Source organism: Barbus barbus, assembly GCF_936440315.1.
Source record: "Barbus barbus genome assembly, chromosome: 13".
NCBI lineage: Eukaryota > Metazoa > Chordata > Actinopteri > Cypriniformes > Cyprinidae > Barbus > Barbus barbus.
Genome location: NC_136741.1, coordinates 31,594,940 through 31,610,000, shown reverse-complemented (window position 1 = coordinate 31,610,000; position 15,061 = coordinate 31,594,940). Strand labels below are relative to the sequence as shown.

Here is a 15,061-nt window from a genome sequence, read left to right as displayed (position 1 = left end):
TTTATACAAATAGAATGTTTACAAAGTAACATATATACATAAATATTTGCATATATATATATATATATATATATATATATATACTATCAGCTAGAAACTGCTCTTTTGAGTCTGAAGTCTATAAAATGTTTCTAAAAATGCTTGTGCACAACATCAACATTTTCTGAGAGTTATTCTGAATTATTCTTTTTCTGAATTTATTCTTTAGTGTTTTTCTCCATTTCAGCAGCACTTAAGAGTTTTATTCCTATCTATATTCTGAATGCCTGTTTATATATCAATCGCATTATTTTTTAACTTTTTATACATAGACATGAAAATGTATTTGATTTATGTCTGTTGACAGTATTTTCTGATTAATGGAGTGATAAAAAGAGAAATTCACAATCCCCTCTGGAAAAAACGTTTAATCTGTCAACAAAATCACAAATGACTTTTGATCCTTGCATGATTCAATATTCAGATTTCTGTTTTGGAAATATATGCAAATTAGTGCACGTTCACTTAGATTGTGCCTCATTTGCATATTTAAACATAACATTTCAGAAAACTTGTCATACAAAAGACGTTTGCAGTTGTTAATGTAATCAATCAGCTGGGTGAGTATGGTGATATTGAATAGTTAATTTTTGACCCTTTGGTACCAAAAACAACTGAAAATGTCTCAGAAATTCATTGTTAAACAAAAACAGTGAGACCCCTGATTAGGAACTTACTGGAAGCAGCATTCATTTCTTATGAGAATCTCTTCCAGCATGTTGGTGTCTTAATAATGCACGCGAGTAAAGACGTAAGTGCGTCTCATCATGTTTTGTTTTTTAATTCTGGGCTGTTTGTTCAGGATCCGTGATGCTCTGAAGTGCATCCTCAACATCTCTCGTCACGGGAATCAGTACATCCAGGTGAACGAGCCCTGGAAGAAGATCAAAGGAGGAGACAGTGACAGGCAAGTCATGTGACACGAGATCACGCCGTTACTAACATCGGAATGAAACATTGGAGATTATGAGCACAGAGTAATTCTCACTCTCTCATTTTGAATTTGTTTTGTATGGAAGCTTCTTTCCACCACTGAATAACAAAAAGAAATGACAATTGCAAATTATTATTATTATTATTATTGACTTATTTAGCCAGAATTGCATGATATAAACTCACAATTGCATGTCACAAAGTCAGAATAGTGAGAGAAAAAGTCGCAATTACCTTATTATTTTTTATCATGTGTCAGAAACAGGCTCCTGCCGTGTGTTTGTGGTGTTAGCGTGATGTTTGCATTTTGCATGATGTTAGTATGTTAGCGTGATGTTGGCGCGTGTTTGTGTGATGTTAGTATGTTAGCGCGTGTTTGTGTGATGTTAGTATGTTAGCGTGATGTTAGCGCGTGTTTGTGTGATGTTAGTATGTTTATTGCGTGTTTGTGTGATGTTAGTATGTTAGCGTGTTTGTGTGATGTTAGTATGTTAGCGCGTGTTTGTGATGTTAGCGTGATGTTAGCGTGTTTGTGTGATGTTAGTATGTTAGCGTGATGTTAGCGTGTTTGTGTGATGTTAGTATGTTAGCGTGATGTTAGCGTGTTTGTGTGATGTTAGTGTGACGTTAGCATGTTTGCGTGATGTTACTATGTTAGCGCGTGTTTGTGTGATGTTAGTAGGTTAGCGTGATGTTAGCGCGTGTTTGTGTGATGTTAGTATGTTAGCGCGTGTTTGTGTGATGTTAGTATGTTAGCACGTGTTTGTGTGATGTTAGTATGTTAGCGCTTGTTTGTGTGATGTTAGTATGTTAGCGTGATGTTAGCGCGTGTTTGTGTGATGTTAGTATGTTAACGCGTGTTTGTGTGATGTTAGTATGTTAGCGCGTGTTTGTGTGATGTTAGTATGTTAGCGCGTGTTTGCGTGATGTTAGTATGTTAGCACGTGTTTGTGTGATGTTAGTATGTTAGCGTGATGTTAGCACGTGTTTGTGTGATGTTAGTATGTTAGCGTGATGTTAGCACGTGTTTGTGGGATGTTAGCGCTTGTTTGTGGGATGTTAGTATGTTAGCGCGTGTTTGTGGGATGTTAGTATGTTAGCGCGTGTTTGTGTGATGTTAGTATGTTAGCGTGATGTTAGCGTGTGTTTGTGTGATGTTAGTATGTTAGCGCGTGTTTGTGTGATGTTAGTATGTTAGCGTGTGTTTGTGTGATGTTAGTATGTTAGCGTGTGTTTGTGTGATGTTAGTATGTTAGCGTGTGTTTGTGTGATGTTAGTATGTTAGCGTGATGTTAGCGTGTGTTTGTGTGATGTTAGTATGTTAGCGTGATGTTAGCGTGTGTTTGTGTGATGTTAGTATGTTAGCGCGTTTGCGTGTTTGTGTGATGTTAGTGTGATGTTAGCGTGTGTTTGTGTGATGTTAGTATGTTAACGCGTGTTTGTGTGATGTTAGTGTGTTAGTGTGTGTTTGTGTGATGTTAGTATGTTAGCGCGTGTTTGTGTGATGTTAGTATGTTAGCGTGATGTTAGCGTGTGTTTGTGTGATGTTAGTATGTTAACGCGTGTTTGTGTGATGTTAGTATGTTAGCGTGATGTTAGCGCGTGTTTGTGTGATGTTAATGTGTTAGCGTGATGTTAGCGTGTGTTTGTGATGTTAGCCCGTGTTTGCGTAATGCTACCGTGCATTTGCGTGCGTTTATGTGATGTTAAGAGTGTGTTTGTGCTGCAGGCAGCGGGCCGGGACGGTGACGGGCGTGTCGGTGAATGTAGCGTGTCTCCTGTCGGTCGTTCTGGAGCCGTACATGCCGTCTGTCAGTCACACCATCCGCCAGCAGCTGCAGGCTCCGCCCACCTCCGTCAGAGCCATGCTGCAGAACACAGGAACCTTCATCTGCACTCTGCCCGCCGGACACCGCATCGGCACGGTACTAGCTCGATTCACTTAATATTAACATTTTAATATCTAATAATACACTTAATATTACAATTTTTGGGGGTAAAGATGAGTTATATTTATTTAGAATACTGAGAATTACAGCTTTTAAAGCAATAACAAAATTCTGGAGAAGGCAAAAATCCCCGGTTTTAAATGATTGGTTAGATTTAGTTTCTAAAGTACACTCTTTGGAGAGGATAATATATGAAATTAAGAGTAAAAGTATACATTTTGAAAAGATATGGGCAAAATATATAATATAAAATAAAGGAATACATAGCATATTAATGAGCTTTTTATGTTATCCTGCCTCCCTTTTAATTTATTCATTTATTATTATATTTAATATTATTATTAATTGATTTTTAAAATATATGTCTTTAAAGGAAATATTTATTTGCACAATTGTATTAAATTAATTGAAAGACATAATAAAGTATACAAAAAAATGAGCATTTAATATTACTGATTTAATGTTAGGTGTTGTAAGGAAAGAAAAGGAAGAAAAGTACAGAATTATTCAAAAGAAATATTTCAACCTGATCTTTAGGTATTTTTTATGCTTTATTTGAATAATTTAATATTTTTTGACCTCTCCTGCAGGTCAGTCCTTTGTTCCAAAAGCTGGAGAACGAACAGATCGAGGTTCTGAGGAAGAGATTTGGAGGACAACAGGTTTGTAAAAAACGTTCATCCATTATTAATCAGGGTTTTCAGGCAGAAACTGCTAAATTGAAAGTCAAAAAGTAAAAAAAAAACAATCTATAATAAAAATAAAGTAAAAAAAATATATATATAATATTATTAAATAAAAATAACAAATATATAAAATTAGAAATGTAATAAAGAATTCTATAAATGAAATTCATTATGAATACTTCTATACTCTATATATATATATATATATATATATATATATATATATATATATATATATATATATATATATATATATATATATACACCTACACACAGTATGTGTATTTCATTTTTCATGTATCTTTTTCATCTATATTTTAATGTAAAAATATATTGTTTTATATACATTTTTTATAAGTCTTATATAAAATGTATATTTTATTGATATATAATTTCTATATCGTTAAAACTGCACCAAACCCAGCGCTGCTGCGGTGAATGTAAACGCAGATTGTGTGATTTTAATCTGCTCTTTCTCAGCCAGAAGAGGAGAGCACTAAAGCGAAGGTAGACATGCGTGTGACGCTCTGTGTGCTCGCGGCTTTGTGTCTCTGTTTTCACTAGAACTGACTGTGAAATCGATTCAGTGATGATGTCTATATTGAAAGAGCGGCAGCTCTGGATCAAAGCCCTGCGCTGTCAGTCAGTCGCACACAATCGGCCTCTGGCTGCTCGGAGCAAAAAACATCTGAAAGACAACAAACCGCATTTTAGATTCGTTTTAACGTGTATTTAAGAGCGATGATTTCACAGAGCTGCTCAATGCCTGCGTGTGCTAACATATTAATCGCATGTGTGCTTTTGTGTGATGGCTCTCACAAATTACATTACCAAATGTGATTGCATTTTTTGTCAGCAATTAAAATATCTAATGTAATTACGTTATATTTAAGATAAAAAAATTAATGCATGTATTTTTGTTAGTAGTTAAAATATTTCCTATAATTATTATATTATATTCTCAAGATAAAAAAGTGCATGCATTTTTCTTTTAATTAATACTTAAACTATTCCATATAATTGTTAAATTATCTTTTTAATTAAAACACATGAAAAACAAATGCATGTATCATTTTTGTGGCTTTAATTGATTTCCTTTTTTTCTGAAAAATGCACTTTATCCACTATTTGAAACCATTTATTTCTTTCTATTTCTAGACTCCGAGCTCCAGCAGCGCTGCAGTCGAGAGCAAACCCAGCGCTGCTGCGGTGAATGTAAACGCAGATCCAGGGAGAGCTAAACAGCTGACGGCTTTAGTGGCAGAACAAGTACGAACACACACACACACACACACCTACGTGCATATATGTCAAATAAATATACTCAAATAACTGTCTATACATTAGTTTTTGGCTTTTCAGGTTAATATAATATACTAGTGGATGGTTCGAGCGTCAGTATGCCGCCCTTTTTGTCCAAAAATAACATGCTTTAGTGGCTGCGTGTATTGGCTATTGTTTTTTCTTTAATTTAAAATATTTAAATATATATATATATATATATATATATATAACATTTCAATTACTAATTGTATTTATTATTCATATATATTACAAACTAAAAATACATTTAGAAATTTAATGCATTTTTTAAAAATATATTTCCGTTTAACCCGAGAACACACTGATGTTGAGATTAATGTTTTTAAATTTTTTTCGAATTTATTCAAATTAATTTCTCATTTTAATGAATTTTTTAGGTAATTTTGTATCCATATTTTTACAGTGCCGTGCGTGACAGGAGAACATACTGACATTGCGATGAATATTTTCTGAATATTTTCTCATTTTATTAAAGTGTTGAGTTAAATGAAAGTGTAATATTTTTAATCCGCTCGTGTTTTTTGGTTAAATGCAGGTGTGTTAACGGTTAATAGCGCTGGTTTGTGATTAATTGCTGTGTGTTTGTGTTTCAGGGCAATAAAGTACGAGACCTAAAAGCTCAGAAAGCTGAGAAGTCTGTTATTGACAAGGAAGTCGCGACATTACTGGACCTCAAAAAACAACTTTCTCTTGCCGAGGGCAAAAAACCAGAGCCGGCCGCTCAGAAAGGAAAGAAGAAATAAAAAGGTGATCATGAGGGGGAAAAAAAAAATCCATCATACAGGAATATTTTCTGAAATCTACACGTCTTACTGCATTATTCATCCACTCCTATAAAAATACAACCTATTCTTTTTAAAATGCAATGAAGTCTGTTAAATTATCTTTTTAAGATGCAATAAAATCAATGTGTTTCTCACTGTTTCTGGTTCCTCTGAAACAAACATATTTTATGCACACAATCAATAAACACAAAGACAAAAAAAAAAAAATCTCAGACTCGGTTCATTTTAAAATTTTAATAACAAAATGAGTGTAATACAATTGTATTAAGGCTAAATAAAATTGAGATACAAATGTTTCTACTCTAATACAGTAATGCGGCATGCAAGTTTATTGTAAGATACTACAGTATAAGGTAACATGTAATGATGATTATGAGATATACATATAGAAAAATAGGCATGATCAGAAGCGGAGAGTATGTTATAAACTGCTAGCTCTAAAAATTCTGGAAAAGTTTCAAGAGAAGAAAGTGAGAGCAAAATCGCTACGGACATTCATAATTCCATAAATCCATTCATAATTTCCCCGTCATCTGAACACACACACACACACACACACACACTCCAGAGGCCTCGGGTTGATGGTGAGCTGCAGAGAGAAACGCTCACAATCGTTCTCTATAACAGTCCTGAGCTACTAATCTCTGTCAGCTAGGGGTGAATTTACACGGTTAAAGCCCTTCATTAACACACGACATGAATTAAAACAGGCTGGTTACAATGAAATGCACCTACAATCACCGTCACGGATACAATCAGGTTTCTTCTTCTCTCTTTATTATTGCAGTTCTGCCTTTTCTCTCATCGTCTCGGCTACATTCCCTCAAGACTCCTCGGCACTGATGAACAATCAGCTTTCAATTACACAGAAAGTTGATTAACCTTTGGGTAGTTTAATAAACGTTGGTGCTTAAACCGAGCATTACAGCGCTATTATCGGGTCAATCTCACAAAAAACGGTCAAAAAACTCCCGAATGCAAAAGAAAAAAGGCGGTTTTAGTAGCATTACAATTTTTTGTTTTTTAATAACATGCTGCAATTTGATTAGTGCAATGCAAAATATGTCATTCTTTAACTAGCACACAGTAGTACTTGTGTTACTGACTTTCATTTTTTCTGGTTTAAAACATTGCATTAAAGTCATTTTAATTTACTGCATAAAGCTTCATTTTCTAATTGGTCATTTATTTACTTTTGATATTTTTATTGCTGTAATGCAATTTATTCTTTAATCTATTTGTAATGTCATTCATTTATACAGCAGAGCTGTATTTGCATTTCATTTATGCTGATTTAAATGCTGTATTAGTCTTTTTTACTGCAAATAGGATTTAATAATAGGATTGTCCCTTAAATTAGGCTTCATTTTCTTTGTGAAAAATCGAGTTTCTTATTTGTTTTTGATCGATTGAGTTATTGCTGTAATGTTATTCTTTTTTTTTTGTAATGTAATTTAAATTGTAACGCATTAATGTTACAATTTAACAAATGATATTACAAATAAATAGTAGTATTTGCTTTTTTTTTTAATTCCATTGATCATTTCAGATTTTTCCTTAAATTAGGCTTCATTTTCGATATGAAAAATCGAATTTTTGCATTTGCTTTTTTTATTGCCGTAATACAAATCGTATTTTTAATGTAATTTGTTCAATTGTTACATTTATACATCAATGTAGGATTCGCCTTTATGCTGATTTTAATGTTTAAAAAATTGCATTCGTTTAATTTGCTTCAAAAAGACTTCAAAATCTTAATTAAAACGACGCCTCATGCAAAAAAAAAAAAATTGTTTTTGATGTTTTGATTGCTCATTCTTTAATCGATTTGTAATTTGTCAAATTATAACATTTATTCATTGTAGTATTTGCCTTTATGCTGATTTTAATGGTTAAATTGCATTAGTCATTTTTAATTTACTGCAAAAAAAGTCCTTTATTAATTAAATTTTTATATTGCTCACTCTTCAATTTGTTTGTCATTTGTTAAATTGTATCATTCATCCGTTGTAGCATTTGCCTTTAAATGATGTTGATTTAAATGTACTTCATATATTTTCTTTAACAAAAACCGAATTTCTTCTTCTGTGCTTTGCATTCGGGCCGAGTTTGCTCCGTGTTTCCGTTGGGCTCCACACTCTTTTCTTTTCTTCGTCTCACTCTGACTTTCTCTTTCTCTCTCGGCGGGAGTCGCTCAGCGAACCTCCTCTCTGTCCCACATGTCTTTTATCTCCCTCTAAACGTGCATTTCACGGTCACCGCCAATCCCTTTGTCCCCTGGGCTCCTCCCGCTGCTCCTTCACCTCCTGGTGTTGACGAGTCTCTCGATGAGCGCCCGGCGTGTCCGCTGCACCTCCTCTCCCAGTCGCTCGATCTCGGCTTTGAGCCGCTCGTTCTGATCCGTCAGCTCCCGCACTTTCCTCTCGTTCTCCTGCTCTCGCTCGCGGCGGCTCTTCTTCCCAGGGGATGGTGAGCAAGGGTCGCATCCTCCTCCTCCTGCTTTATCGCCTCCTCGTTTTCTCTTTCCCGGGCGAGCGGTGGAGACGGGAGGAGACGGCGAGCGGGACGCTGAGGAGCAGGACGATGTGTCGGGGACGGTAGGAAGTTCCTCCTCTTCGCTGGCGGACGGCGAAGGAGGCGTGTGATGCGAAACATGGTACATCGTCTCCACCGATCCCACGCCGCCTTCGCTGAGGAGCTCGAAGAACTCGGGCGGAAGCAGGTCTCCTCCAGACGAGGGGTGCTCCGACTCGCCTCCTCTCCGCTCGTCCTGTCGCGGCGGCGAGTGGACGACGGGCGGCTCGTCTGTGACCCGTTGCACCCCGTCGCCCCAAACCTGGCCCTCCGTCAGCCAGGTGAGCGAGCAGCTCTCTAACACATCCAGAAACTCGGGCTCCTTCTGCATATAACAGGAGAAACTGTTAGAACCGCCAAGTCTACGGGACACGACCGTCAGGTCACCTTTATTTATACGTGACCCTGGACCACAAAACCAGTCGTAAGGGTCAATTGAGACTTATACATCATCTGAATGCTGAATAAATAAGCCTTCCATTGATGTATGGGACAATATTTGGCTGAGATACAACTATTTGAAAATCTGGAATCTGAGGGTGGCAAAAAAAAAAAAAAAAAAAAATCTAAAATGTTGAGAAAATTGCTTTTAAAGTTGTTCAAATGAAATTCTTAGCAATTCATATTACTAATTAGAAATGAAGTTGATATTTACAGTAGGATAATAAATATCTTCATGGAACATGATCTTAATATCCTAATGATTTTTGGCATAAAAGAGAAATGCATAATTTTGATCCATACAATGTATTGTTGGCTATTGCTACAGATATACCTGTGTTACTCATGACTGCTTTTGTGCTGCAGGGTCAGAAATAGGAAAAATGGTGTGTAATAAAGCAAAAGGACAACAGTAAACACTCAATTTTCAGTTGAATTTGATCAATTCTGATTCTGCTTATCGATTCCAAGATTCGATTCCAATGTGGTTAAAAAAAAAAAAAAAAAGTCATACATTTAGATTTCAAGCATATTTATTCAGCGTCTCTTTTTGCAAAACATTTAATTGCTGCTGAATACCATGAATAAAAATCAGCCGGCTACATAAAAATTGGACTCGATTAAGAGCAAAATAGAGCTGCACAATTGAGATGATTTTTTTTTTATTTATTTTTTTTATGAAAGTTGTAGTTCTCTCACAGTTCTAAAGGAAAAATATTACACAACTAAAAATCAAGGAATTTATGAATGGAATGATTCAATGACTCACTCAAGATTTACTGGCTTCATTACTGGATGAATCAATGTTTTTGAACAAATCTCTTGAATGAATGATTCAAAGACAAATACATTTTTAACAGCTCCTTTTCGCCACCTAAAAAAAAAAGAAAAATCGCACACAGAAATTGAAATTTTAATTTTACAAGTATCCGATTCCTGACCTTAAGTATTCACTTCTGGAATTGGAATTGATTTTTGATTCCCAACCCTAGCGACCGTCGAGCGGCGTATGACGTTACTGACCTCGCAGCAAGGCGGGGCTCTTGTGAGTTTGGCCCCGCCCGCGTCGGAGCCCAGTATATCCTGTAGGTCTTCATACCACGCCTCCAACTCTGCACCACACAGCGGCCCCACGCCAGGGGGGTACAGCCACTCCGCAGTCATCGCACCAATCAGTCGCTATCCACAGACACAATACGATATGCTCCCACACCTAGCACACCAGACCTGATCAAAAAAAAAGAAGAAACTGTGTAAAAGAAGTAGAAAACGACCTCCGTGTGCCTCGCTGCACGTCTGGTGGGAGCTTCAGTGCATCGATGCGTCAGCGGAGGGAAGCTTCACCAGCGCCGGTGGGTTTGGGAATAGCTGATTTATCTGGGTGACCCGCTATTATACGCGACATTAAGATGACTGCTCGGTCACCGGGTACAACAAGGACACATACTGGCCAAACAGCGTTACTGCACAACAAACAACAAACCCACTGCTTCCAAACAGTGCATGCATGAACCGTGCACATATACACATACATATATATATATATATATATATATATATATATATATATATATATATATATATGTGTCTATTTAGTGTGTTTTTTTAACCATTTAGTTTAGTTATCAAATAAGTATTTAAATTAAAAACAAATTCAAAAAGGGATGAATGCTATAAAAATGCTCACCTTAAAAAAAAAAGTCTCTCGTCAATCAAGTTTGAATGTGAGTCGTTGGCGGTAAATTGTCCCAATGATTCTATAGAAATAAAACATGGAAGAGTTTAAGCCACAGAGGTCATGGTTGCAAAATTATTTAAAAATAAAATAAATATTCTCATAACAACACTTCAGCTAAGAAACCAACAGGAGCTGGAAAGCACAATGGAAAAACAAGAGAGGAAAAATGATCAAAGGTTTCATAAAATGCGATTACTGCTTGTTTAATATTTAATTTAAAATTAGGTCATTGTATTTTTTTTTTTATGTAAACAAAGGCGCATTGCGTGCTCGATGGCGCCCCCTGCGTGAGTCTGCGTGCGCGCACACGGCGTCTGTCATAACAACCCCATTGACTCTCGATCTCATCATGCGAAGACATTCAAGATCAGGTAAAATAACTAAACATCGAGTTATTAATACGATCAGAGAACGAAAAACAAGCTACTTTAGAAGATGTCCGTGTGAGAATGAAAACAGCCCCAACATAAACACCTGAGGCACACCCGTGTTTTATTATTATTTTTAAACAAATCATAAAGCGAAGCGATTTAACTAAAAATATTTTTCTCTATTATTAATCTATTAATAAATAATTTAAAAACGTTGTGCTGTTTATTTGCGGTTTACTCCAAAGGCGATTAAATTGTAAATCGGTTATTTTAAAAACGACTATACAGTCATTAAATTAAACGCGAATTGGCTTCTTCTGTCACTTAAATAGTTTAAATGAATTATCTTCTATAAAGCGCGTTAATTGTGTTCATCTGGAGCGAGCCAATGACGTCATGGAATCAAAGTACGAGGAAACAAAGGGCGCGCGCTCCGAGCCGAAAGAACACTTTTAAAGTACTTTAGCGACAGAAAAGCGTCTATTAGCACCGCATCTGTTCGGTTTCTCCAAGTATAAAGAGCTGAGCTGCGATGAGAAAGCGTTACTGGCGAGCGACCAAATCTAAAAAAGTTCTCGCGTGACAGCTGTCCAAGAAAACATTACTAAACAACAAACAGCGCGACAGTGTTGCGTTATAATAAAGAAAACGGACGGCAAAAAAAGAAAAGAATCTCCTGTGAAATTTGAGTTGAGCAGCTGTTGCTATTCCCAAAAACAGCTCGGGGTAGTCCCCAAAAACACGCGCATTCCGTGACATACACAGCTAGAAAAGCACAACAGAACACAATCAAGAATAGAGATGACACTCACCCTTTTCTTTTTATGATGTCTTCTCCTCGGCTGTTTGGGGTTCCGGGTCTGAGCGTGTTTCTGTAGCGGTTGCTGATCGCTCATGTTAACCATTGTTCAGCTGAAGTCACCGAGTGTGGATTTCGGAAACTCCCGGGACATTTATAGAGAGACTCCAACCGAACTCTGGGGGAAGGATCTCGAGGTGCAACCTAATGGAGATTATGGGAAACTGACAGGAGACGGTCGGAAGCTCGGACCAATCGCGCGAGGCGGTGGAAATTCTTCTGCTTAGAGACATCCAATCAGCAGCCGCGCTGGGCGGGACTTAATGACTGCTGGTTTGTGTGAGCAGGAAGATGTGATGCAGTCATAAGACGGCCAGGACGAATTTGGGGCGTAAGGGAGTCACATGAAAGGAATGATGCAATCGTTGGCAACCGGTTTCTAGTCGGAGATAAGACTAGCAGAGCCCGAGCATGTTTTATTAAACAACCTTTCGTTAAAAAGGAAAAAAAGTGGCGAGGTACCTTATAAGGATGTAGCTAAATGTTTCCATTTTTGCTTGCGTTCGCATATGCGCCTAAAATAATCCTCGTGTGACATTATATCGCTGTTTTTCATCTTTAATAACACCTCTCTAGTGACCTGAGGCTATTCCTTCATGTTTCCAAATGCATCCAGCTCCTCAGATATCAGGTCACTGTTCAACATGTTTATGATCACCAAACGAGCTCATAAAGTCATGTTCAAATGGTCAAAGTCAATATCTAGTTCACAGATAGTGTAAAAGTATTTTTCCCAATCCTATATAGCCTATATAGGGCACTTAAAGTGTAAAGTTTTGGTAATCCAGTATTATAGGCATTAGTGTGCTGACATAACATTTGAATTGCTTATAAATGATATGCTTTATTGTGGTGATATCCATGGTTTAGTGGGAACTGCCCTAAAGACATATTTTCCCAACATAGCCTAGATAGGGCACTCAAAAGTGTGGATGTTTTTAAACATTATTCCAGTTTTCAGAATGCTGTTATCCAAAATAATTACTTAAAAAAGCGCTATTTTAATGGCATCATATTGTCCGAGAACCGCCTTAAATGTACAGTACATACAGTATTTTTCCCAACATGGGTCCTACAGCCTAGATAGGGCACTCAAAGTATGAAACATTATTCCCATTTTAAGAATGCTGTTATTTGGTTATCCAAATGTAGCATGTGTATAACATTTTATTGGCATTTAAATGATATATATTTCATATGGCGTGACCTAGGCCATAGAAACACCCTAAAGACATGGAGATCAAAACCACGGATGTTTTAAATCTGAACCCTAAAGATAAAGTATTTACTGAGCTTGATCCCTAGTTAAACATATAGCTATACTGTTCTTGATGTCCATGCTTTAATGCTCAGATTTCACCATTCATCTTATATGATCATTGGGAGAAGAAATGATGTTTGATTAACAGCTCCCACTGTTTAATTGCTTTAAATGAAGCTACAGCACGCGGTGACCTCTCGTTAGTATTCTGAAACTCTCCCAAACACAAGAGTTAAGTAGTTAATGGTGCAAAGCGTGCAGTGTATTGCCTAGCAACAGCGCAAGAGAGGTCAGCGAATAGAAAGCTGAAATACTGTCTCCAGGAGCAGCGCACCGCTCGCGTTGAGACGCTACTGACGCGTCACGATCGCTCGGCTGTTGCTGTGCCGCCTAACGCTCATCACCTCCGAGCGTGTCTTTCTATTGGCAGCTTATGCTTTTATTCCCCGAAGTTGTGTTTACTCGACATTCCTTTGAAGTTTGAACAGGTTTAACTCCCAAACTAACCTGCTTCAGCGCGGTAGGAGGTTGATCTGATTTATATTCCTAACCTAATGCTCATATCCTGCCAACTTCTGCTCAAGAGACACGTGTTACAAAAGCATAGAAACACCTCCTCAGAATATGATTTCCTCCACACTAAGTAGGTTTTATCTGCGATTTCTCTCAGTAATTATAAAGCACTTTCAGGTGTTTTCTCAGCTAACTGACATAATAAGGCCAATAAAGACATGCGTGTAATCATCAGAAAGATGTTTCTCAGGATATTCTCGCAGTTCAGGAGCATCTAAAGTTACCAGACGAACTGATTTCATTTAAAGGAGGCTGATCTTAAACACTGTTTTTCTTTAACGACTGCACTGAAAAAAATAATAAAAACGCAATCGATCGATATTTTAGTTGCGTTTTATGTTGAACTAGTTTATATCGTTGATTTTAATGACATATAACAGGTTTCTCACATCTGAAATCCTCTTTGTAGTGACGTAAAGTTTACAGATTTATTGCACAAATATTGTCCTTCTAAAACAATCCCAGCACCTCCAGAAATCCAGCTATTTATTGTGTCACCAGGAGCGTGTTCCTCCGCGAGCAGGTCTCGCGCTCCTCCTCGTGGAACTGAACGGCATTCCCGGCCCGACAGACAGCAGCTACTGCGCATGCGCGGACGAAACTCCATGATTTTTTTTTGGCACGGGATCCTAAGGAAAAATAGGAACTTGGAAACGGAGATAAACTAAAAGCGGCCTCACAAAGACATAATCAACCCCTCGCTCGCATACGCACTCAGAAAAGACGCCGAAGCGTTGAATGAAGCGATCGCACGCGCCGCGGCCGAGCAGGATTCACGCGGAATCGGACGACAATGCACGGGGCGCAATAAAACCAAGCGTTATTGCTCTTTGTTTTTAAGCAGGAGGCTCGGATGGTGCGCGGGGAAGCGGCTAGAGATCACACGGCGTTCATAACAGCTCCTGCGACAGCGACATTGGCGTCGAGACGCTTGCTCGGTGTTTGTTGTGTTGTGCAGCGCGCCGAAGAAGCAGGAAACTTCGTAAACACAGAGGTACGTAGCCTGCGAGCTAAAGAAAGCTAACAGCGCGTCAACGCGACGCGACAAAATACAACGCTTCCGTCACAATGCAGTGAAGAGCGATTCGTTGGTGGTAATCGCGGTGTTATTACGCGTCCTGTAAGATTCAATACTAATAGGATGTTTAAGAATGGGCCAGCTAGCCGTCAATACGCGACGTTTGTTTATTCTTCGGGACGGTCGGTGTTTAAAAGTACCAGTGCGATACTCCAGTAAGTACATAACTATTTTCTTTTCGTATTCAAGTCCTAGTTTTCCCGAATTTTGCGTACTTCTTATTCGTGGTGGTTTGTTTACCTTCAGCGTCAGATCCCGTCACAGCTTTAGCCGCTTCACAGTCACCCGCCTTTATGCCTGAATTAAAACCGTTAAAATGATATGGTTTTAGGCGGTGACATCATCTCGATAAGTCAAATTTGAATTTTTGCTTTGGCGCGCTGAGTATTAGTTTCAACTGTCACTTTTCACTCTGCTGTCAACCATATGTCAGAGTTGTAACGTTACACTG

At 37.7% G+C, this 15,061-nt stretch overlaps 2 protein-coding genes across 4 annotated transcripts in view; one reads left to right on the top strand and one right to left on the bottom strand.

Annotated features, from left to right (window-relative positions):
* Positions 1-7,532, top strand: part of mars1 (methionyl-tRNA synthetase 1) — a 25,678-nt gene extending 18,146 nt beyond the window's left edge. Inside the window, exons 17-22 of one of the 3 annotated variants that reach the window (XM_079432579.1) lie at positions 842-946; positions 2,702-2,897; positions 3,512-3,583; positions 4,088-4,114; positions 4,766-4,876; positions 5,524-7,532. In XM_079432579.1, the coding sequence (XP_079288705.1) occupies positions 842-946; positions 2,702-2,897; positions 3,512-3,583; positions 4,088-4,114; positions 4,766-4,876; positions 5,524-5,673 (661 nt within the window). In that variant the 3' untranslated portion in view covers positions 5,674-7,532. Of the gene's footprint in view, positions 1-841; positions 951-2,701; positions 2,898-3,511; positions 3,584-4,087; positions 4,115-4,765; positions 4,877-5,523 lie in introns of all 3 variants that reach the window. The other 2 variants (XM_079432578.1, XM_079432580.1) reach the window with 2 other exon arrangements.
* A 130-nt stretch (positions 7,533-7,662) lies between these two features.
* Positions 7,663-14,931, bottom strand: ddit3 (DNA-damage-inducible transcript 3). Its single transcript, XM_079432583.1, has 4 exons — positions 11,652-14,931; positions 10,418-10,487; positions 9,754-9,957; positions 7,663-8,614 (listed from the first exon to the last, which is right to left on the bottom strand). Exons 3-4 carry the CDS (start codon positions 9,892-9,894, stop codon positions 8,015-8,017), a joined length of 741 nt encoding a protein of 246 aa, XP_079288709.1. The 5' UTR covers positions 9,895-9,957; positions 10,418-10,487; positions 11,652-14,931; the 3' UTR covers positions 7,663-8,014.
* Between the last annotated feature and the right edge of the window lie 130 nt (positions 14,932-15,061).

Excerpts from the sequence above, each read along its gene's own strand:
- ddit3 (XM_079432583.1), bottom strand. The coding sequence starts at position 9,894 with ATGACTGCGGAGTGGCTGTACCCCCCTGGCGTGGGGCCGCTGTGTGGT. Across the intron at positions 8,615-9,753 it reads GAGCCCCGCCTTGCTGCGAG|AAGGAGCCCGAGTTTCTGGA; the intron begins GTCAGTAACGTC and ends TGTTATATGCAG.